At 36.3% G+C, this 23725-nt stretch overlaps 2 protein-coding genes across 4 annotated transcripts; one reads left to right on the top strand and one right to left on the bottom strand.

Annotated features, from left to right (window-relative positions):
* The first annotated feature begins 450 nt into the window (after nucleotides 1-450).
* On the top strand, nucleotides 451-6223 carry Pect (phosphoethanolamine cytidylyltransferase). Of its 2 annotated transcripts, none has more exons than XM_076789083.1 (6): nucleotides 451-629; nucleotides 1062-1199; nucleotides 1377-1556; nucleotides 1656-2082; nucleotides 2171-2391; nucleotides 4061-6223. In XM_076789083.1, the coding sequence occupies exons 1-6, from the start codon at nucleotides 586-588 to the stop codon at nucleotides 4065-4067; spliced, it is 1017 nt and encodes a 338-aa protein (XP_076645198.1). In that variant the 5' UTR covers nucleotides 451-585; the 3' UTR covers nucleotides 4068-6223. The 2 variants fall into 2 exon arrangements, with proteins under 2 accessions (XP_076645198.1, XP_076645190.1); XM_076789075.1 differs by having other exon boundaries at nucleotides 453-629; nucleotides 4074-6223.
* On the bottom strand, nucleotides 5626-17018 carry LOC143354726 (uncharacterized). 2 transcript variants are annotated; one of them, XM_076789008.1, is made up of 6 exons: nucleotides 16971-17018; nucleotides 12102-12359; nucleotides 9819-9955; nucleotides 9165-9615; nucleotides 7890-8067; nucleotides 5626-7385 (listed from the first exon to the last, which is right to left on the bottom strand). In XM_076789008.1, exons 1-6 carry the CDS (start codon nucleotides 17001-17003, stop codon nucleotides 7144-7146), a joined length of 1299 nt encoding a protein of 432 aa, XP_076645123.1. In that variant the 5' UTR covers nucleotides 17004-17018; the 3' UTR covers nucleotides 5626-7143. The 2 variants fall into 2 exon arrangements, with proteins under 2 accessions (XP_076645123.1, XP_076645114.1); XM_076788999.1 differs by lacking the exon at nucleotides 16971-17018 and having other exon boundaries at nucleotides 12102-12461.
* Between the last annotated feature and the right edge of the window lie 6707 nt (nucleotides 17019-23725).

The following is a 23725-nucleotide window of genomic DNA, read 5'->3' as shown; positions in this document are numbered from 1 at the left end:
TTGTCTCACTGATACACAATAAACATTGTAGATTCGAAATTATCCGAATATTTTTATATTGTACAATGGTCAATAAATAATAAAGTATTCCACTTTAATCGTGCTGATATCACATTGTACTATTACATAACATTGCTTACTAGTTAGCATGCATTTGAAATTTGAATGTATGTGTATAGTATAATCGATTAAACTTTGTATTTCATGAATAAAGACAAGTCAGTGAATAATTACAGCGAGTTCAAAAGTCTCTTGTCCTTGCACCAACTTGTTTGAACTAGTAAATCGAATGGAAATATGTTTTACATATGTTAATATATCAATATCATTTTAATATCGTGTACAGCTTTAAAAATGTCTAAATTCCGTTTTTGTGTTAAACGCATGTCCTTCAAATGCGTATATACATAGAAAGTGGAAGTGGAGGGGTGATGTGGGTTGATCAAAATTACGTGACGCGCGAATCGACGCGCGCAGTTCGCTTCAAGCTCCCGTGGGCGTAGTGTACTTCTTGGTTATCCACTGTTCTTCGCTAAACGAGAGTTTCTTTTTTATCTATTATAAATTATCAGCAACTCTTTCATCATGACAGAAAATCGCAAGGAAGTAAGGGTATGGTGTGACGGATGGTAAGTTTCCATCAATTCCATCAGTTACTTCAAATATTCGCGTGCTTTTCAAAATTGTTGGATGACTGTGTCATTTTCTTGAGAATAAAACGTGAATTATATGGTGTACGTACTGCTTATACCTATAAATCAATGCATGCAGCTATTCCAGTGACAACTTTGATTCCCGTGTAGTTATGTTCATACACTTTAATTAAGTTCGCGGTATCTCTTTCGCACTTTTGTTTTTTTTATCTTTTGTTTAATCCTGTCGCGTATGATCGTGCATTTAAAAGTGTATTCATTAAATTTTTGCTATCACGATATATCAATAAAAATGAACACATTATCTCCTCGAAACTACTTCGAAGTAATTGCCGGCGCGTATTGCTATCAATTCTAAAAATAATTTCTGCTATGAAGTTTTAGAAATGATTAACTTTTCTAACACAGTTATGACATGGTACACTTCGGCCACGCAAATTCTCTGCGACAAGCCAAGGCATTAGGTGATTATTTAGTTGTGGGTATACATACCGATGAAGAAATTACTAAGCATAAGGGACCACCAGTGTTTATGGAAGAGGAAAGGTATGCTTTTGTTGAAGAGATGATTCGAAATTTTGAATTTAAATACAACAGTCCTTTTTTTGTTTTCCTATTTCATTACACTTTCTTCAAACTGTGTTGTAGACGAACAATTGAATGACTTTTGAGTATTTTATGGAGAGTTTATATTTGTCTTGTAATATAATGTTTTTGTGTCAGGTATAAAATGGTTCGAGGTATTAAATGGGTAGACGAAGTTGTAGAAGGCGCACCTTATGTTACAACATTGGAGACATTAGATAAATACAATTGTGATTTTTGTGTACACGGCGATGATATTACTATGACAGCAGATGGTATAGATACATATCATTTGGTCAAAGCAACAGGTCGTTACAGGTAGTACATTTGAAGTGATAAATTAGTTATGAAGTGACTAGTATTATACTGCAACAAATTATGGAAAACAATGTTTAAAAACTTACATCATTATTATAGAGAGGTTCAAAGAACTGCTGGTGTTTCAACATCTGATTTAGTAGGACGTATGCTATTAATGACAAGACAGCATTTTAAGCAAGGAGATAGCGAATATAGTGTCGATAGAGAACCTAGTAAAAGTATGGGACAAGATCGATCAGCTAGAAGTCCGTGGACAGGCTGTTCACAATTTTTACCTACCACACAGAAGATTATTCAGTTTAGCGACGGGAAGAGTCCACAGCCTGGAGACAAAATTGTTTATGTAGCGGGAGCATTTGATCTCTTTCACGTTGGCCACTTAGATTTCTTAGAGGTTGCCAAGAAAGAAGGTGATTATCTCATAGTTGGACTACATACAGATCCTGTAGTTAATCGATATAAAGGTGGTAATCATCCAATTATGAATCTCCATGAAAGAGTACTTAGTGTTCTAGCGTGCAAGGTAAAAAATGAAATATCATGTGAAAAGTTGAATCAAAATCTGATTCGGTCGGAGCTTACTTAATGTTTACTGTTTTCTCAATTCATAGTATGTTAATGAAGTAGTAATTGGGGCACCATATGAAGTTACAAAAGATCTTATGGAACATTTTGATGTTTCCGTTGTTTGCCATGGTCAGACCCCTATAATGCCTTGCGAAGATGGTAATGATCCATATGCTGAGCCTAAGCGGCAAAATAAATTTAAGTTGTTGGATAGTGGTAATGATATGACGACAGAAAAGATAGTCGAACGCATTATACTTCACAGGTAGATCAGTTTTACGTATTTCATCTTGTGCATGATCGAAAATGTTTCACTAATAGATATCAAAATACGTTTTCTTCAGTTCAAAATTGAAGTTACATGCTGTATAAAAATGCGACACCGTACTTTAAACTCTTGTCCTGCAACAACGAGTGAGACTCGTAGTAAGAAAGTTGGACCAAAAACAATAAGCACGAGTCTGACGCGTGGTACCTCGTTTGAACCAAACACCAACAAACGTAAACAACACGATTCAGACCCGTGGTTCAGTTCTCGATATTTTCTTACTTTCGTTGCGTCGAAATATATATGTCATAAGACGCATACATTTTGCGCAAGTTTGAGCACACGCCTAAACAGCTAAATGGCTCGACGCGTGACCGACATTCTTGTTTATTGTAGCCCGAGCAATCGGGAGTTAGCGGGTAGGACAAGGGGTTAAATGATCAGTTACATGTAAAACTTCTAAGAAGCTAGGAATCTTCACACTTTTGATTTTTGAATGTTATTTATATTTAATAAATCAATTTGTACACTAATATTTTTTACATGAAAGAAGCTGGACCAATTAGTTTCTTTAAGAATTGTGTTTTAATCCTTCTGTTTAAGCATGAATTTGATCAAATTAATAGACAATATTATTAACAACTCAAAATTAAAATCAAAACTAAATGTTGTATTTGAAATAATTAAAAGAGTGTAAAACAAGATAGTTCTTAATTTAAGCAACATAAACAACAAATATATTTTGAATTTTTCGAAGGTTGTAAATGAGTAACTGAATACTGTGGATAGGTGACAAGAAAATTTAAATGAATGAGTGAATACATAATCGACAGATTACTGATTTAGTCGTCGACATAGGACTGGTAGATTGTATTTGCTAACAATGTAGTTACTATTATTTTGGTGTTCTTAAGGGATTATTATAGAAGGTGATATGCTTCTTTCACGAAAAAGATACTGGTGTACGAATAGCTAATTCATGTAATAAATAACGTATTAATGGAATTAATAATATCATGAGACTAAAAGTATAAAATTAATATTTTGCCACTTACTTAATCATATGTATATGTAAGATAAAGTTTGTTGAGCTGACTGTATATGTAATTTCGCAAAAAAATTATTGTATACTGTACTTCATCTTTCTATATGAACCCCTTGCGCTGGAATGACATGCCACGCATGTTGAAAGGTTTTGTCTCAGAGTTCGAAATGACGTGCCACACACGTAGAAAATTTTGTGTTGTCAGAATTTTTTACTCTTTTTGTGTTTTCTTTAAAAAAAATTTTTTTACTGTACACGGTTTGGTCATGCGAATCCATGTGGAACAATTACCAGCGCAAGAGGTTAAAAGAGGTACATACAGTAATTAACAACTTGATCAACCATTATCCTGTTAAATTCTGCCATCTTGCATTTTACAATTTCTCATTCAGCATACAGTAATCATATTTGTCCTTATTTTATTTTGTAATTTTTGTTTTGCCATTCATCTATTCATGCTTTTCTAATGGGATATGCAATTTTATGCTAAAAAGGACTTTTATCAGACTCACTTTATTCAGCCAAAACTTCTTCAATTGACTTAACTCAATATGTTGATGACACTTGAAGACGTTTGCATATCCCAGGTATATTAAACAGACTTATCACGCTCTGATATAGTGTTTAATTACAGATTGGAATTTGAGGACAGAAATTTAAGGAAGGAGAAGAAAGAGTTAGCAGCATATGAGGCATTAATAAAGTCTAAGAACAAAGAGAGGACTGACTAACTTACTCTGATCATTCAGGGCGTGTGATAATCATATTTTATGGAAATACTTGTAAATACGATATCACACTGATATTTAACTTATTTACTTATGTTTAAACATATATGTGGCTTAATTATTTATGGTTAACATAGATAAAGTATTATCGCGTAAAAGTGTTGTTCAACATTTTTCACTGTTCAACGAAAAAGGAAAAAAGACATACAACGACAAAAATGCACAAATAATCGTGCATATCTATACATTTTTAATTAAACAGTGTAATGTAGAGCAGAGTATACTATGTTATCATTAGTACTACTATCTGTGAATGTGCAATTCTATGAAAGTTTTGATGATATTTAGTAAACATTTTATTTTAATTTTGATCTGCAACAGTAATACGCTTAACAAAACCAGTTAATTCGTTTAATTATAGCTTTTATAAATTACTGCAGAAAATGATGAATTTGCTTAGACATAGTCTAGTTATTGTATATAAACATTATACATCTATTTAATATTAACATACCATTAAGAAAGTGTAAATATGTTTGATTTTTACACAGTCGTCATTACATAGAATCATAAGTATGTATAAAAACAGAAAGAAAGAGCGACCTAATCATTAGAATGCTTTTATAAGTCTCGTACAAGACTTGCATTTCTGCAAATCTAATTATCCGTGGATTTTACATCATTTATTTTTTTACAATGGTTTTAGTATCATAAAATCCGAAAATAATTTAAAATCATATTGAGATTTTTCATTACTTTATTGTGTATAATTTTCTATCGACGTCTATATAACTTATCTATTAATGTGTAGGAAATGGTTCATACCAAAGATAATGTGTCCCTTGATTTTCACACGTTTTATTAATTTTAATTTGTAACTGGAATTTTTATCTACAAAGACAGGAATTGTGTGTTTGATATGTAAACACGATCAATCTTTAAGCGACTGATTAGAATATTACGATTTTTTTTCTTAAAATAATACATAGAACGTTTACAAATAGATTTAATAATATAGAAATATTATAGCAAACAAAGTGTATCATTCCTTTTTTTGCCTTAAACAGTTTGGTGTAAAGGCACAAGTTAGAGTAAAATCGTAATCCTCTTTAGCAGTCACTTAAAATTAAAAAAAATTATTTGCCATCTAAATGTTGTCGATTATTTAAAAGTCATTGCTGTTGTTCGTATAATTAGATTTTTCAAAATGTCAAACATGCACCTTTTTTTGTCTGTTTTTGCGTACTAGTAAAGCTCATTGAGCGGTGTCTAGATATATTTATTATGCACACAAAGTAATATTTGCAATCGTTCCTGTTAAATAGATATGTGTAATTAATGTGAATGAGTGATGCATTATACAAGGAGAAAATATATATATATAATATATATATATATATATATATATATATATATATATTTATAGGTAAATGTTAAAGAATATAAAATAAATGATAAGTGCCACACTTTGTAACAAAACGTTACATTATTTTTATTCTAAACTAGAACATTAACCAAAGAGTGGTTTTGAGCGTACACATAAAGTTAGATTGTAAAACAGTTCTACGCACTTTAGTACATGCGTTACTCGTATACGTGCATTCGATTGCTTAATTTATTATAGAAATTGTTCTCGATATGTTTTAATGCTACCAACTATTATTGATTGTCGTTGATTCGGACACATAGATCGTTGTGCGATCGCACTTTGTCACTGAACATTGCAGTATATATTTATAGAAGTATAGTACAATACAATACGTTATAAAATGACCGATTAAATTTTGTTTATAAATAATTTAATGCTTCTAAAGTTATAATCGCATGCACGAGTATAAAATCATACCTTATTCTATAATAAATAATCGGATTACGCGGTCATCTACACAATTAGATATTTTATTGTATTTATTTTTTGTAAATACTTTAATCAATTGATTGCCAAAGGAAGTCTTGGTAAGCGTCCTTGGACATTCAATTTTTATTTATAAATATAAATATTTTGGCATGTGTATGTATATACATTGTGTCGGAATTATAAAATCATTTTATGAAACCCGGATCTAAGATATTATTCTACATCGAGTTTCAAATTATTATTATTATAAATGAAGATTCTTTCAGGTCACGTAATAGCACTTGGTACGTTTCGATAAGTTGACCGGTAAAAATTATTTCAAAGCGAGTGAATATCGTAAATATCGAGTGCGAACATTGAAAGGTAATCAATTTTCTGTGCACCTGACCGTATGGAACGTGTAAGGTGAATCATCAATTAAGAAAGTAACGGCGAAGAAGTTGCATTTCAGTTAGAGTTTGTAAAGTAAAAGAAATTTGTCTTTATGATTTTTATATTGCAAATAACACAATATAGTAAATACTCCAATAATAAAGCTATCAATTTTAAATAGTACACATGTATCCCAGCTAGCTTCTTCATATTGTACCACTATAAAAGCTGTTAAAAGCATTTCAAATAAAATTTGAAAAGTCAAAATTCCTTGGGATGCATTCATTCAGAAATGTAACACAGTAGTATATCTCAAACGCAGTGTAGTTATTGCAGACCAATGATTTAAAGTGTTATCATCCTGTTATCACACCCATTTATATATATACATGAGTATAAATTACGGTGATTGTCGACAATTTTCGCTTGTACGACATTGTAGATAACGATGCGATAATCATTTACTTCGACAATATTGAACCATTAGTGTCTAAATCACGAACCAAGAAGTTATTTGGGATACTAAGTTAGAGTGATTCACCTTGTATACGCATTATTTACATAAATTGTATGTTTTACATGTATACTGATTTTAATAATTTGTTATTCTTATAACAAGTTCAAGCTATTTCTGCAGTTTATACTTTTTGTATATGTACACCGTGAATTGTTTGGTCTTTCCCTTCGGCATACAAGGCTTAGGTGATGTGTTTGGTCAAGTATGATACACAATGTGCAACACTTTGCTATTGTACCGTTGATCGACCGGTGTAGCCTTGGGTTGTCTCCGAATATTTTTGCGCTCGGTCTCGGATCAGTTCGTCGATTGATTTATTTTGCGGTACAGTCGACGACAAATTGTGTAAACGTAAAGCTAGATAACACATGATAAAGGCTGATAAAGCGAGAAGTGCTCCCAATCCATTAGCAACGTAAAGAAAACTACCGCAACTGTTTTCAAATCCGGTGGTAACTTTTTGATATAGATCTGAAAAATCACAAAAATTAATTTCACTCCTGTGCGATCATCGGCTAAGAATACAATTATTTTAACGTATATTGCTGATAATGATACGTGGCCCCGGTACTGCTGCATTCGTTTATTTATAATTAAACTTTAAGGTCGCATTAATTTCTTATCACCAGGGATCATCGTTAATTTTAATATTTTACTATAAGCATTTAAACTGGGAATACACTCCACTGCTTCTTTAAGATGTTGTACTGTTTCGAATATTTAATGTTATTTGAAAATGGTTTCTGCTGTATTCTGTACTCTTGTTTACACTTTCGTGTCAGCGTTCGTACGCATTTATATATGGATGTGCAACTGTTTTCGACAAGAATTTGTTACGAACTGATGAAATGTATGATAAAAATACTCTCTTACCGTCGGAAAGTAATCGATAATTAATTTTATGGAATGATATTTTGATTTAAAATTGATATACTCGAAGGCTACTTTATATATTGAATTCGTTTCAATACTCACCGTCAGACATCATTACTGCGAACTCTATATTATCCTTGAATTTTGTGAACGGAGTCGAATCATTGTATTCTTTTATCGAACGCCTGTCTTTAGAAAGAAATATAGGTGGTTCCTCTTCTACAAATCTTTTTCTTCTCTTTCCGTGTCCCGATGGCTCAAACAGGTCCAAACAGAAATCCTATAAACACATATGTTTGTAATATATAATAGTTGTTAGTCTCTCGTCGATCTGTGCGCGAATATTTAAATAATCGTTCAAAATGAATATATATCTTCTTTGTATTGTTAAATTTTTAATAGAACGCACTAACGAATGATGCGAATGGAACATTTTTGTTCAGAAAGTTTCTTATAAATTCCATGTAAACATTTTTTCATACCTTTCTTTCAACATTGTAAAAGATAATGGTCTGTTTGTAATTAAACGGGGACACATAAAATGCGTGAGGATAAACAGTATGCTCTACAAACACTCTTTTTACAAATAATCAGATAAGATAAGGAAGGAGTGTATCGCAATTGTTCTCATATCGTGCAAAAACACGAATCTGTTTTGATTTTCTCTGTATTGCTGGGCCATATTGATCTCATGCAACTTTCAATAACAGACAGAAATTCTACGTTTTTAATTTCAACAAACATAAACTTGGAATGAAAGGTTTTTTCCTAAAAAAATGATTTGTGTACTTCGTTCCTTGTGCTAATTCCGTCACTTTTCGCATTGCTTCTGAAAAAATATTATTTATCTAATTTTACTATAAATTAATGATTTATCTTTTCATCCTATTAATTTCTTATCGTGTCAATTTGACACTAACAAAAGGGACAAATTAAGGGAGTACAGGACCATTGGATAGCTAGAAGGGTTCTACTAGGCTTATTTTGATAATGTTTGGTGAATGTATACTAAAATCTGTTCCATTTACCAAACAAGAACATAGAATGTTATAGCAAGTTTAAGTCTGAAAAATATATTAGAGCAGCAAAAGAATAAGGAAGGTATATGATGAGAAAACTAGTATGTACAAGCTAACTTCGAGCAGTGAAACTAATTGTTCCCTCAAAACATTCAAAGCATCAAGCATTCTCAGAATATTGAAAACTGTGTACACAGTGTACGTAGTATCAGATGAACCTATTGTCTGATTGTTTGAAGTTCCAGTAGTCTTTGTACCACCGTAAGTCATCAAAATGGTGGACAGGGAATTAATCCGCGGTGAAATGGTTGGACAAGTGAACCATGCAACTTCAGTAACCCTTGAACTGTGTCATTACCGGTTGGCAGTCTTGTGGTTCCATGCAGGCTTTAATCTGCGAGTGTATCCACAACGTGGAGCGTTCCCTCATCGAGCTCAGGAGGAACGCTTCGAAATCGAGGAAAACCTCATTTTTCCTCTCCCGATATCGAGCCGGCTGATGAGGAATTATCGAAGCGAAGTCTCGATTTCTGCAGCCGTCTTTCACGAGGACGACGCTTCCTGGTGCGTGAGGTTGATCAGGATCAGGACTGACAGTCACCTCCAAGAGTTTAATGTATCCCCATGCGCTGTCCGAGCTGATTCTAGCTCTCAGCTGGAGTTTCGTGCCGATAGGGACCGCCTGATCGACGGTTTGAGATCCGGATGCGTCCGACACATTTCCCGTGGCTTCCCGATAAAGAGCCACCTCGTACTCCAAACGACCCGGGGTTTCTTCGACCACCCCGGACACCCTGGCACCGTGCGGGCTGAAAGGGATGGTTAATTTCAGAATGTTCCGATATCTGTTATACAGTAGTGCTCACTTACCATCAAACCTACCATGAAATGTACTTCTTAAACTTGTAATTGTGAAATTGTGTATCGATAAAAATTTTTCAAAAATATCTCGCATTTGTAGAAATCTCCTGTACATTCGGCAATAAGGATTTCGGTCATATTAGCTACTTACAACGTGCCCGCAAAACCAGCAGCTTTATGTCGAAGTAACGTGGGTTCAGGCGGTCGACACATGAGGATCAGTTCTTGATCGGCTAGCATTACAACGCCGGAAAATGCAGGAAACCATATTCTCAGGTGAATGAAACCCTGTCGACGGTGTAAAAGGGAAAACGATATGTTATGATTATAAAAAAATGAGTGTAAATAAATAAACGAATTTACCAATTATACAGTCACTAAAAGTTTGCATATTTTTAAAAATTTCTCACTTTATGTGGTCACTTCATCGAAATACGACATTTCATATGGATGGGACTAGAACTCGGAGGAACACTGTATTGCATTGCATACTCAATAAAATGATATCATTCATAAAATTGCATCATTAGGTCATTGCGATAGTCGTAAGTATTATATAATTTTTGACGTCCGGATATTACATTATCTTTCGATTATTCTATCCAATTTATTGACGAATCATCAGGCTTTAGTAGAATGACAGAAAGAATTTTTTAATCGATCGATCGATATTATTGGGCAATTAAGAACAGTCAAACTTTGTGTTTGTGACCTCTAGATTGGGTAGTATAAGCAATTATGAGTAAGTAAAAGCAATTTCGAATTCCTTTTTAAAATTTTTAAAATAAATATAAAATCTAGTGAACATATTTTGGGATTCTAATCAGTATTTTATTAATTTTTATCAATGTTACTAAGAGAATGATACATATCAGAAAGTTACTTCATCTGTCACAGTATATTATAAGCTAAAATAATTATATCTAGATTTACTATAGCAGTATTCAACAACTACTAAACTGAACAGCGATTCGAAAACAATCTGTAAATCAGTCTTCCGTCTCTCCTATTTTTATATGAGATATGTATTTACGGAGCTGGTATTTATTTTGCTCCTTGAGGCAAGACTCTCCGCGTTACTTTTTCAACGTTCAAGGTGATCCTCTTCAGAATAATTGCTTTGAGAAACGACACATCGATGGAAAAGGTTCTCCCATTTCTTGAAGCGGTGCTGAACGTCTGTATCTCTTTCAAGTGTTCGCTTCTTGGGTCACGGTCAAGTGAGAAGTCCTTGTTATACTGCTTTGCCTGTGAACGAGTTCTAAGCTCTCAGGAAAATCTGAGTGCACCTCAACCGTTTTGCTATCCAAATAGTCATCGGTGGCATGTACTTCATAAAAGGGATTAGAGATTATTTAAAACGGTGCCGTTTTAGTAACACGTTGAATATGAACGTCAGAGCCAGGACCGATTTTGATTGATGGACTTTCAGCAATCTCAGAAGTGCGACATTTCCGTCTATGTGTCGTATCTCTAGGAAATTATTTTGAAGGATAACGCGTAAATGTCGCTATCGATTATACTATTGAGATTGATTATAGTCACTATTTTTAAACATCACAAAGCTGTACAACTTTATTAAACAGGCGAACTGAGTAATACAAGAATAAACTGAATCACCTACTAAAATTAATAAAGAAAGAAAGAAACTGCTAACTGGTTTCGATTTTTTTGCAGCAGATACAGCAAATATGTATTAGTTTACACAAAGGTACGAAGTCGACTTGTATAATTATGACCGCTGTTGTCAAAGTAAACGCTGCTGGTAGCAAACATGTTAACACGTTGACTGCCTCGTCGGCCTTATATAGATGACATCATTTTTTCCACCAGGTTTAGAAATTAATTTTTTCTATTGCACAAACTCTACATTGACTTTTGTACCAATCTGTTTTACCAATTTGCATTACGTTCGTCAGTAATGTCACTGTGACACAAGAACAACTGTGGTATTTTTAACTTTTCTGTACAGTTAAATATGGGCATATAACGAAGGAAAAATTTTGAAACGAAAAGCAGGAACGCTTCGGTTGGCAAAGGGTTGAAGAAACGATCACTATGATATTGGAGGGTGTTAAAAAATTGCCAGATTTGGTAGCTCAGGCAGCTAATTGATAAGGTGTTATTCTTTAGGTCCTAAGAAAGTGTACACTTTATTTGTCGGAGAAATGGTGGGAAAGTTGTTAAAAAGTTGGAAGAACTAGAAAGTACATTCGTTAATTTCGAGTTATCGCTTCGTGAAAAATGCCTGTAACGTAAACATTCAAACTGTACAGTATTGCGGCGAAAAGTCAATATTTATATCATATTGTAAAAATATGAACGTGTTGAAATTGAGCAAATGTGATACCCGGTTGTGTCCGTAACAGTTCGCACGGGACCCGAGGCATTTGATCGCGCGGCGCGCAAAACGAATTCTCGGAGGGCGACTCACGTTTCTCTTGAGGACACCGCATCTCGAGAAGTCAGTAACCTTCAGGAAATAGTTATCTTCCTGAGGATCATTGGGATCTGGCCTGATCTGGCAGTGAATGTCGGTGAGCGGATTGGCGGGTCTGTCGTCGGCAAAAAGCGGCGCCCCTCTGAAGCCGACTGGCCTTTTGATCTTTGCTGTCAGCAAATCAGCGGCTGATCCTGCGCCGCTGCACTGAATGTCAGAGACCTCGTAATCCTGGGCAACGGTGGCGGCAACCTGAAACAATACCACCGTCATTCGTCTACGCGGTTTTGCTCCGGCAACGTTCGCGACGTTTCCGTCCACGATTCTTCTAGTTCTCATCCGCGATCTGTTTTCTCTATTTCGGCCATGTCTTCCTCTATAATAGCTCTCAACGCGTGACCTTCGGCTAATTGAGCGAAACGCTCCATAATATCTTATAATTCAAAGAACTTTAGATATACCTTTTTAATTGTTCATGCAGAAAGCGACAAACGCTTTTCTGGAAATCTCATATAAAAATCCAAGGATATTGTGTATTATGTTTTTATCAACCTATTCGAATACGTAGAAAAAGTAACGAATTTTTATTCGACTCCATGATCAAATAAAATAATTGATATTGAATTGATACCGATAAAGATGCTGATAAATATTATTTGCCCGTCATTCGTTGTATCATCGTTATTCCAATAATAAAATGGTGAATTTTCATATGGAAACGTAATAATGGTGCGCGTTGAATGAGAGTTTCGCAACATATTGCAGGTGTTCAACACGTAAACAACAATATTCAAATAAAATTGTTCGCTATTTTGTACGGATTGCGTTTATATATTTTTATAACAAATAATTATTCCGCTAGCTTGTCCTGCACTTCCATCCGAAAATATTACCATTGGTTATTACAAAATGCGGTATGCATCATTAATTTGTTTTCGTGCTTTAGAAAACCTCGTTTACTTTATCGATTGTTACAGATAACGCATGCTCGTCGTAGTCGTAATGGAAAGAAAAAGAAGTTGCTTCCTATTTTTACGGCAATTTAAAGCCATTCAGTTTCGCCTGCAACCGTGCACAGTGGCCCACATCACGTCGGAACTTTACTTTTCACAACGAAAATAAGCGACGTCCCACTTTAAAAGGAAGCGGTTTCTTAAACCCTGAACTGTCCAGTTCGGGTCAAAACAGCTGTTATTATTTTCTTTTTATATTTTTAAGTGAGTTGTCAGACTATGTCAGTTATTTTCTTGAAATCCTCCGGCGCACATTGTCCACAGCTTAATCACGTACTTGAGCAAATTGTTACTCTCACAGTTGAATTGACCGCAATCATGAACAGACCGCATATTTCAGCATTTACGGTGTACACAACTGAGCAAAACATGTATTTTCCCTACTAGACAAATTAATTAATCTGTATCGATAATCCTGGATAAGAGATCAATGGTATTTTTTCAAACACGAAGGGTTTGCATGTAATTTGAGTAGTATGATTTTAAAAAAAAACTACAGTGTTTATTCTAAATATGTTCCAAATGCCTAGCCGATAAAAGTCCCAGAACTATCCTGAACTCGAAGACCTCGGTCGCCGAGGAGTGTAAGGTACAGTAGGGTTACAGGAGTGTACAGTATCTCCTGGCCGATATATGTCCGTGGCTAGACCCGTATTTGGACATATATCGAGTAAATACTGTATACAGTATACTCAAAGTAATGGTAAACATGTGTAGACAACATTACTGCAGAACAGTCTTCCGATTTGTTGAAACAAAAACTCTCATAGTACTCTGAGAAAGAACCCTTTACTCTGAAATATGATATGATAATCAACATCAAAATGACAGCCTCTCCCATGAATGAAGACGATTTGTTTCAGCGATAAATTCTTTCTTAAATGTCTGGGATAATAGCTTGATTAACCTCCCGACATCAGAACCGCAATAGTCTTAATTAGCACGGGTCACTCGAATTCTCTTCCTGATTACCGGTCCGAGGGCCGGCGTTTGTTACGCGTTTATCGCAGTGTCTACTGTGGCGTTACCTTCGATATGAAACAAGGTGACCAACACGCGTGGAAAGCAGACTTCAATTCGAATAACGGTGTAAAGAAACGCTCTGATGCCCACCTAAGATATTCGTTATGCGTACCATACAGGTTACCCATCGTACGGTCAGCCAGACGAGTAATAGTGGTATAGGTCATGGTTATTTCCTCAAGGTAGGTCAATATCAAAGCGTTCTGGCTCGAGATACTGACAAGCATCGCGATTAACTCTTGCGAAATGATAGATCCAATAAACTGATCTGCGATGCATTTTATAAGATAATGATACGTGGTGCAGTTTAGTGAACAACCCCGGAAACGAAATAAACAGTTACATCTCTCGTGTCGAAAAAATCGAACTTTTACATTTCGTTGAAGAAGATACATGTCTGTTCTTCTGGAATATTGTTTTTATGGGACAGATATTTTCGAATTTGTACAATAAAAGTTCCATAAACACAAGTTATTTTAGAACGTTTATTAAAAAGCGTTTCACGAAAGAAACATTAGTCAATTTAACTGTAATAATTATTTTATATCGTTATAGTACTATTTATTAAATATCAGTCAATATTTGTTTTAATGATCGTTAACACTTTCAGTATCGATAAACAAAATATTGGACCTTTTGTTAAAAAAAGAAAACAATAAGGTGACGGTATAGCAGTAATTAAAGAATGGACGGTTTAACCAGGTCTTCTTACAAATGAACTGCCGAACTATAGACTGCGATGATTTCGAACGGATTTTTATCGAAACGCTAACACTTTTTCGATCGACTGGGCAGTCCCCGGTTGGTTCGGTGCGCGAGAAGGCCGGTGACACGAGGAAATTCAATTGGGTCAGTGAATGGTAATGGAAATAATTATGTTCGCGAGAATAATGGAAAATTCGATGAAGTAACAGCGACTACGTAAAGGAGTATTATTTAACAGTTATATGCGTGCCGCTTTATAATTATTTGAAATAATTGTAATTTTTACGTCCGCTGTATTACGGTCCTAAAACGTTATTAGCAGTATCAAGAGAAATAATATTCATCTAAACTATCACTGCATTAATTGGATATTTCATGTAGAAGAATTTGCCGCTATTTAGCCTCTTTCAATGAAATAGTTGTTCTTTCTCGTTGTTCCATTGACCTTTGATTGGTAGAAGCTATGTATAGATTTCACAAAAAATGCCACTTCGTATTCATCGTAGGCTTGTCTCTCAAAACGTTAAAGCAATTTGCAATTTTACACCGGTCAGAGAAAAACTAAAAGGAAGCTATTAACTAATTGCGGTATTACTTAAAAACAGTGCGAAACAACTTTCTCTAATTTTACTAATTAACTTTTGAATGAAAGCATAAGTTGTATGAGTTGTGTTGAAGAATGTTGAAATTAGTCGGTGACGTCTTGAAGATTTGTTAGGTACCAGTGTAAAAAAAAATGGTCGATTTTCAACAATAACTTTGAAATGCTATAATTCAGCTCAAACGATTTCAAGGCTGACGGACTAAGCAATAAATTAGCTCCGAAACGAGGAGCAGTAGGGTTTGTTAGAAAAATCATTTCAAAACAGAAAATAATGGAATTCGATCATTTTTCTACCAGCCTAATAGTAGCACGTCAGAACAAATATCATCAGGAGACGTAGTTTGCGGCACGTGCAGATAAGAGTAGCAAATAACGTCGTTTAAAATGTCTTCTGAATAATTCAGGGTAAAAGGCAGAAAGACGCATGAGATCTCGCAGATTTCGTACACGCACGTTGGGACGTGTAAACGTCGACACATTTTAATGATGTGCGCACACGTGAAGGTGTACACGAAGTGGCACACGCGCGGGCCGGTTCGATTGATGCCCGGGAATTTAACGGGAAGAGAGAAACAACCGAAATCTGTTACGTAAAACGGCCCTCCCTGCTCGAATCCTCTCTCCCGATTGCCTTCTAGATAACTATATACAGTATATATTTTTTCCGTTTTGTACGAGAGAACCGCAACCGTGTCTTTACGGCGCCATAAATTCTGTTCCTTTTTTCCCGTTTCAGCAAGATGACATCAAACCGCCTCTATCCATACTACTCTGTAATGTTCGTACATTCACAAACCTCAGCGCACGTTATTTCCGACTTGTATACCTTTCACAAATATCGAATCAATTTTTGGCCTTGGTCCCATATTCTGAAAACGTTGGTTTTGCTCGTGGCAAAAGTTTTTCAGGTATCGACAACAAAACGTGTTCTCCAATCTAGATAAATTTGTAAAACCTCAAAATAAATTTATCAAAAGAAAATTTTCTGAATCCACTACTGAATCTTTCTCTTTGCGACGACCGCTTAAAACTTAATTTACGATTGTTTTTGGCTGTTTTACAGAAGTTGTAAATTTATTGCTGTAACGATAAGGAAACGTAGAAGTGTAAAAAGAAAATTTACAATCATATTTAAGAAACAAGTCAATTCAAAGCCGATTTATAAGTTATAATTACTAACCGATAGTTCACTGAACATTCTGAATATGTGAAACGAAAATACTTGCGGAGAAGAAATGTCCGCTACAATTTTCTTCGTTGCCTTCATTTTCTTACAAAAAGTAAGGAGAACTTCAAATTTATATTAACGTGTGTAAGTATGCTGCAGATTTCCTGAATTTCGAATAAATATCTATCTAGTTTTTAATTCTTTTCTCTGGAAGATAGATAAATCTCTTTTTGATTCGAATTTCCGCAAAAGTACCTGCGCAAGCCTATGTACACTTAAAAATCGAATTTGAGGTCGTGCGATCCCTGTGAAAGGGGTCTGACAGGGACAATTTTGAAAACTGGACCTACCGTGCAGAATCCAGCGATCAGAACTGTCAACATGATCTTCCCGTTGGTTGTTCTTCTATCCTTGTACCCGGCTCGTTCGGTGATCGGTAACACGTGTTAGAAAAAAAACCACACTTCCTATCTGGAAGGACTGCACGATGAGGGATGCAATTTTGACGAAGATTCCCGATGAACTGCGGCGCGTGTACCACGGAAGATTCTCCCTTCTGTGGTAGATTGTTCCTTCAACGGGTACTGTCTCCTGGAGGGGAGGAACGGAAATCAAGGAACCAGAGAACCACCGGCCCATCCAGAGTACTGTTAATGCATGCTTGCTGCCTCTGCTAACAACCATCCTTACCGAGTCCTCTTCGCGAGCAGTGACGGCCTCGAGCGGACACCAACGTCCTCCTCTCGATCCTTGGTCGGGATCGCGATCGTCGAGTTTCTTCAACCCGTTCCTTCTGTTTCAATATCCAACAACCTGCCGAACCCAGTGTCTTCTTTCCGTAAAACATAATACAGTGTCAATCAACAACCAGCATTACGAAGACCTTCGTTCAAAAACCGGGCGAGTTCATTTTTTTTAACTGAAATTCTACTTGTTGTAGTTTGATGGATTTTTATACATGATTGTTTGCCGCAAGAATTACACAATTTTTTAAAATCTGAACTTACCTGCTTTTGCACCACGGTCTTTAACACTTTTCGTGAAATTTTATAAAGGTCTTATTAACAACATTTTTAACTTGCTACTTAATGTATGTACAAATAATTAATACAATATTGAACTGTATCATTATTTTTCAGAAAATTGCCAGACTGTAACGTTCCTGTATTATTCATACTCATTCTTCAATACCGTCTGCTTCTTTTAAGACCGAAAAGGATAGAAAGACACTTTCAGTTTAGATTACCATTTCATTGAATTAATATAGCAGATTCCTGGTTAATACGCTCTTGTCAGTAACTTAAATATCAACTGAATTAAATATGAAAATTCAAACGTGAAATCATTTTACATCGTATTATGTTTCCGATTAATAAATTGAAGATGTAATTAGAAGAAACGAAGCAGAGCGTAGATCTGGTAGGAAATTCCCAATGGGAACACTAAGCTCGCATATTCTTGATATTTGACTTTGGCTAAGAACAGTTGGCAATTGATCAAGAGTAAAGCGAATTATGATCCGTGAAACATTTTCGCGGCGAAATAAAATTTCATTTCGGTTTCTTTTACACGCCGAGGCATTTCCGCTTGGGAAGCGTCAGTGAACTGGCGGAATCGCGAAACATTGCGTGATCCAGACATGCATAAACGGCGAATTGCTTAGCCGGTTGCTGACTTTTGCCGGTGCGCTGATTTTGGGTCAATGTCGGCATCCGATCAAACAGCCTGGAATATTACAATGGCATAACATTTCTAACAAAAACAAGATTGGCTTAACATTACAGTGCAAGTGCACACATTCAAATGAAACATACACGTTATGTACGATAATTTGAAAAATGTTGAAATGTCTAATTTGAAAAATGAATGTAACAAAAACAAGATTAACTTAACATTACAGTGCAAGTGCACACATTCAAACGAACCATACACGTTACGTACGATAATTTGAAAAATGTTGTCTTCGATGCAATAGTACATGTACAGAACAAATATACAAATGTAAAATAACTTTGCCTAAATAACAATGTTTTTATATTCAGAAGCAGGAGTTAAATAAAAATTCACCTCCTCTGTTAACAGTTTTAACAAAGTGAAAATACTATCAAAACACTTTTAAATTCTTCTTTCATTTTTATAGATAAATTATTCGTATTTGGTTGAGTAGTTGAATACCAAAAGTTGTCAAATTTATTTTAGTATATATTAATTTTGAAAATCGTTTCATTTAAGCATAGGTTGAATTTTTTATTTTTAAGTGTTGAAGCAGAAAGCTGTTAACAAAGAAATACAGTTTTGTTCCGCTGTAAGACGATAGCTCCGGACGGTTATCGACGTATTGCGAATCAGGGTACCCTATGCGGCTTCGCTTTGTTCCCGAAACATATCCCCCTCGTTCTGGCACTAACGTCGAAAACATCGAAAGAAGAAGAGGGGATAGCGATTTTCTTATTGCGAAACACACATCGTCGTCTTGTAGCGGAACAAAACTGTATTACGTGTGGGGCGTAATCGAGGCAAAGCATCGCAACACCAACGATACCCTAACGACGAAGAAGATTCGAAGCGGGCCTGCAGTGGATTCAGGTCCAAGCTCAAAAAGATCATGGCAGCGGAGGTTATATCTAGTAATTCCACTCTTTATGTACCGTTCGCTACTTTGGTACAAACCGGTGAAAGAATATATTGACACTTTCCTATAATTTTAACCGTTTTTCTTTATAGAATGTCTCTTCCGGTTTTACCTCGGCGACCCTGTACAATTAACAGAGACACGAATTTTGCCCAGCTTTTTGCGATCCTGGCACTCTATGCGCCGCGGCGGCTGCGAAAAATAAATCGCAACGAGACCGAAACTCCATTGTTCCAACACGGTGTTTCAAGTTCGCCGGGATAAAGGGGGAGGGATCAAGTTATTCAGAGCATTAAACGATCGAAGCACCGAGCTCCGGGCACGCTACGAAACGAGCCAGACGAAGAGAAAAAGAGGAATCTCTTTTCCTTCCAGGAAGAATGTTGTTACGGGAAACGCGCACGCGAAAACTTCACGGGGATCTGCCGGCGATGAAACCGAGGTGTCAAAAATAAAGGACTCCCTGGGAATTATAATTGCGTACCATTAATTTGCCTGGCCACGTGCCGTGATGGTAAACTGTTATGCACATACATATCTACCGGAGAATTTCAGAACGGTTTATTTTTAACTCGTCTTCGGATCGCGAGTTCGAACCTCGGAGTCAGAGTGTATTGAGTAGTGGAGACCGGGGCTAGTTGGCTACAGTGAAATCTCGATATATGTCAGCAACACAGGGCCTTGGTGTCGTTTATCGTCCAAGAGACACTATTCTTTGAACCGCGCCGAACGTAGAAAAGGACGGCGACGCTCGCCGCCGAGGAGTGTATGTAAACATATTCGTCCTATACTCTATATGTCAAAGTCACAGTCTGACAGCGACTAATGCCGTCTACTATATCATATTTGGTATAATTTTCATTAGAAAAATGCCACGCATATGTTGATGAAAGTCCCATAAAAGAATAATGAAAAATAAACAAGTTTTGTTATTGGATTAGTAGTGGTCTCTTGGTCTCACACTGATATACCCGACCCGTATCATTAGGTCGTGCCATAAGTTCGTTCCGTTTACTCTTGTACCATTTAAATTCTAAAAATAAAATATGTAATCACCCTTTCATTCCACAACCTCTTCTGACCTTTCTGGCAAAGACATCATACCGTCACTATAAAATTACTGCGGTTTTTCATTAAAATACTTTTTAATGGGGAATAATATAAACATATCCACGGAACGAACTTATGGGACGACCTAATATGTTACACTCCTCGGCGACTGAGGTCTCTCAAGCTTCATGGTCCCTCACGGGGTACACTCCGCGATAGTGGGGATAATTCCGCGACGTTTATCATCCATGCTTCGGCGACATATATGGAGAATTCAATGTACATTGCTTTTAATTTTTGTTTTATACAACTTTATGATCTGCCGCTATCTCTCGGCCTATTCGAGCCGTGTACCCTCATCGCGCAATACGGCGAAAGCCATAAGCCGCAGCTTAACTTAGAAGCCACAAGTCGTCTTATATCGAAAGAAAACAGTACTATTTGATAGAAACGGTCCAGTGTGCGGTGGCCGGAGCGAGCGAGCACGAGCGCGTTGCTTTCATTAACCGCCTCGGCCACGGCGGCCGCATCCGTCAGATGCTCCGTGTAAAAAGTGAGAATGACGAGTCGTCCACGTGGTCATTTTCGTGACGGTTTATTGTAGCTGTCGTAGGCTCCGGGTGACTAATAGAGCGTAGTGCGATGTCACGCGTTCCGAATGCACCGGGATTCACCCCGGGAAAATTGCTCTTCCGTTAGCTGGTGTATCGAGCGCCGCGCCGATGAACGATTCTGTCGACCGGCTTGCTACGAGCTCTATCCTGCCAGCTCGCGCTAGCGCGCGCGGAAACGATTGCTTTTTAACTAAATCGAATCGTTTCGGCCCCCGGCTCGTCGGCGTAACGCGCGCATACCCTTAACGAGGGAACCGTTTCAATTATGGCACCTGTACTCGTCTGTAATTACGTTTGTTACGTCGATCCGCTAAGAACAAGGCGGAGGGGGGTGGGGGTTTAAGCAATAATCGTCGACCGTTATCGTTTGTTACGCTCCAAGACGGAAAATGTATCCGTTACCCGCGTATCACAAAAGTGTTCGAGATAAAAACTGAAACCGCACGCACCGTGGCCGCTGAACAACACCTGGCAAGTCTGATTTCTTGCGAAAGATTCGTTATTAACGCCAGATCTACCGCCGATAGTCTAACGACCAGTTTCAGACCTTCCCGTTTTGTAAAGGCATGATATAATAGTTAAGGAGCCGGGATAGTCGCGTGACTTTTTAATTAATAATTTCCATTCACAGCCTTCAGACACAGACTTAAGATCCATCTTGGTCTTGATCCGACGGGTATTAAGTCTGCGACTAAACTTGTCACATTTTTTGCTCTGTATTATCGATATTTTGAAACGTGCTTCAAGTTTTTCGCTTTATTTCGCAGAGAATCAAGACAAAATATATCTCAATTTGTAGCTGGAGATATTTTCTAGTGCACGCTGCTCTCGATTTCATCTAAAAAACTCATCCAATGGCATAAAAATGCTTGGATTCCACGGCATGCACATCGTCAATTTTTGGCCTACTTCTAACGCTTATATTACCAAATATCTGCATAATCTCGGCAGCTCCTGACCAGCGCGCACTAGATTGAACCTTTCTCTTTCGAATGAGCCCTTTACCAGCGACAAAATATTCTTATATAAGGACGAAAACGTGAGGCACGTAAAACCATTTTTCGTTTTGGAGTTAAAGTAGCTTCGAGTGTAAAGGGTTAAATACAGTGTTTACTCGATATATGTCCAAAACATGGGTCTAGGGACATATGTCGGCCAGGAGATACTATTATATAAAAGGACTGCGAAGTCCTTTATCCGTAAACACTGTACTTCTTCGCACTAATGGCGAGAAGTATTTCACCGAATAGTTCAAGTTCACCGTGGTCGCCGGAAAGCGGAAACATATCGACGTTTGTCAGTTTAGAGTTTCAAAGGAAATTGACCTTCTCTTGTAGGAAACGAATGGACGTTAATGACGAGTGAATTTATGCGATGCAGTAAATATTTGCAGTAGTCTGTATCTTCCGGAGCAGTAGCCGCTTGGAACGTTTGTATATGTATTCATCAATCCGGAACTGGTGCCGCATGGGAGATAGGTATTCGGAAGTCGAGGAGAATTCCACGGACGCAGAAATCCGAGACCCGCGAAATGTGACGGATAACGCGTGTAATAAAATCGCAGAACCGCATTTATGTCTGCTTCTTTCTCGCCATCGAGCTCGCCCGTGAACACTTTTGAACGGTAACGTTTTGTGCACGCGAATCGTTCCGAGGAATCAAGTTTTCTTGGAAGAGTAACCGTGAGATTGTTCACTTGACACTTCACGAGAATTCTAAATTTTCGTTCGCACTGTACGGTGCATAAATTTGAAATATTAGTTACCTGTTTATAATGAAATAATTTTTCTACTAAATCATACCGCTTAGTAAGCATTAAAAAATTATTTTCAGAAAGACATATATATGTAACAAGCAATATAAGCAATAGCATTTATTAGAATTATTTGGAAAACATGAAGCGAAAGAATTCAGCCATTATTTTTGCACGAAATGAGATAGCAAGGATCGGGGAAGAAAACCATACACATGTACAGTAACGTATGTTTTTCATTAACAATTTTAATTTTATTTTGAATTTATATTCAAGATAATTTAATAGTAGTGTTTTCGTATTTTCATATTTAAATGGAAAATTGCAATATCGTGTAATTTCTTTACTGAACAGTATACGTAAATTCTTTCTGCTTTTTAAATAGCTTCATTTGTTATTTCTCATTGGGAAGACGATACATTACAGCGATACAATCAAAATTTAAACAGCAATGATTACGCGACCAGTTCCATTTGCCTTTTTATATTATATTAATAATAGAACAAATGGTGTAACCGAACACCGTCATTTGAATTTTTATAAATTAGAGATCTCCCACTTGCAACAATTTTCTTTTCGGTCTCTATTACAGTGATCACACCGCAGCCGGAATATATTGTGCTCCACGGTATGCTGTTCGTGAATGGAATAATATTAAGATAATGGCTGGAAATACAGCCAAATGCTCATTATCAAATTATTAGTAGCACTGCTCCTTCCTCTTCTACGTGATTCATGAACCTCCCGTATGCAGTACAGTTTTATTTAAAATGTATTATCTCCAATTATGATGAAAACGGCATAGCTCTTCTGGCACGCGTTGGAAATCAATTAGCAGCGATATGATTGTATGAAGATTACAATCCACGTAATCACATAGTGTATTGATAAAAGACATAAAAAATGTTAACATACGTTATCGTCTATGATTGATAGAATCTATACAATAAAATTTTATCATTGGTACTACAAGAAATCAGACGATTGTATGTTCATGTTAAAAACGGTTATTTATTATAAAATATTCTTATCGTTTATAAATATTAATAAACTGGT

This window comes from Halictus rubicundus, chromosome 1 (assembly GCF_050948215.1).
Source record: "Halictus rubicundus isolate RS-2024b chromosome 1, iyHalRubi1_principal, whole genome shotgun sequence".
Lineage (NCBI taxonomy): Eukaryota > Metazoa > Arthropoda > Insecta > Hymenoptera > Halictidae > Halictus > Halictus rubicundus.
The sequence above is the reverse complement of the archived record's forward strand: the minus strand, read 5'-3'. Positions and strand labels throughout refer to the sequence as shown.

Bases quoted from the DNA above. Each gene is read 5' to 3' on its own strand.
- LOC143354726 (XM_076788999.1), bottom strand. From the start codon at position 12,446: ATGAGAACTAGAAGAATCGTGGACGGAAACGTCGCGAACGTTGCCGGA. The intron at 9,956-12,101 runs GTGAGTCGCCCT...CACCGTCGACAG, and splicing joins GCGGTGTCCTCAAGAGAAAC to GGTTTCATTCACCTGAGAAT. The intron at 8,068-9,164 runs GTAATGACACAG...ATGTGTTTATAG, and splicing joins AACCACAAGACTGCCAACCG to GATTTCTGTTTGGACCTGTT.
- Pect (XM_076789075.1), top strand. From the start codon at position 586: ATGACAGAAAATCGCAAGGAAGTAAGGGTATGGTGTGACGGATG. The intron at 2,083-2,170 runs GTAAAAAATGAA...CTCAATTCATAG, and splicing joins TTAGTGTTCTAGCGTGCAAG to TATGTTAATGAAGTAGTAAT. The intron at 2,392-4,073 runs GTAGATCAGTTT...GTTTAATTACAG, and splicing joins GAACGCATTATACTTCACAG to ATTGGAATTTGAGGACAGAA.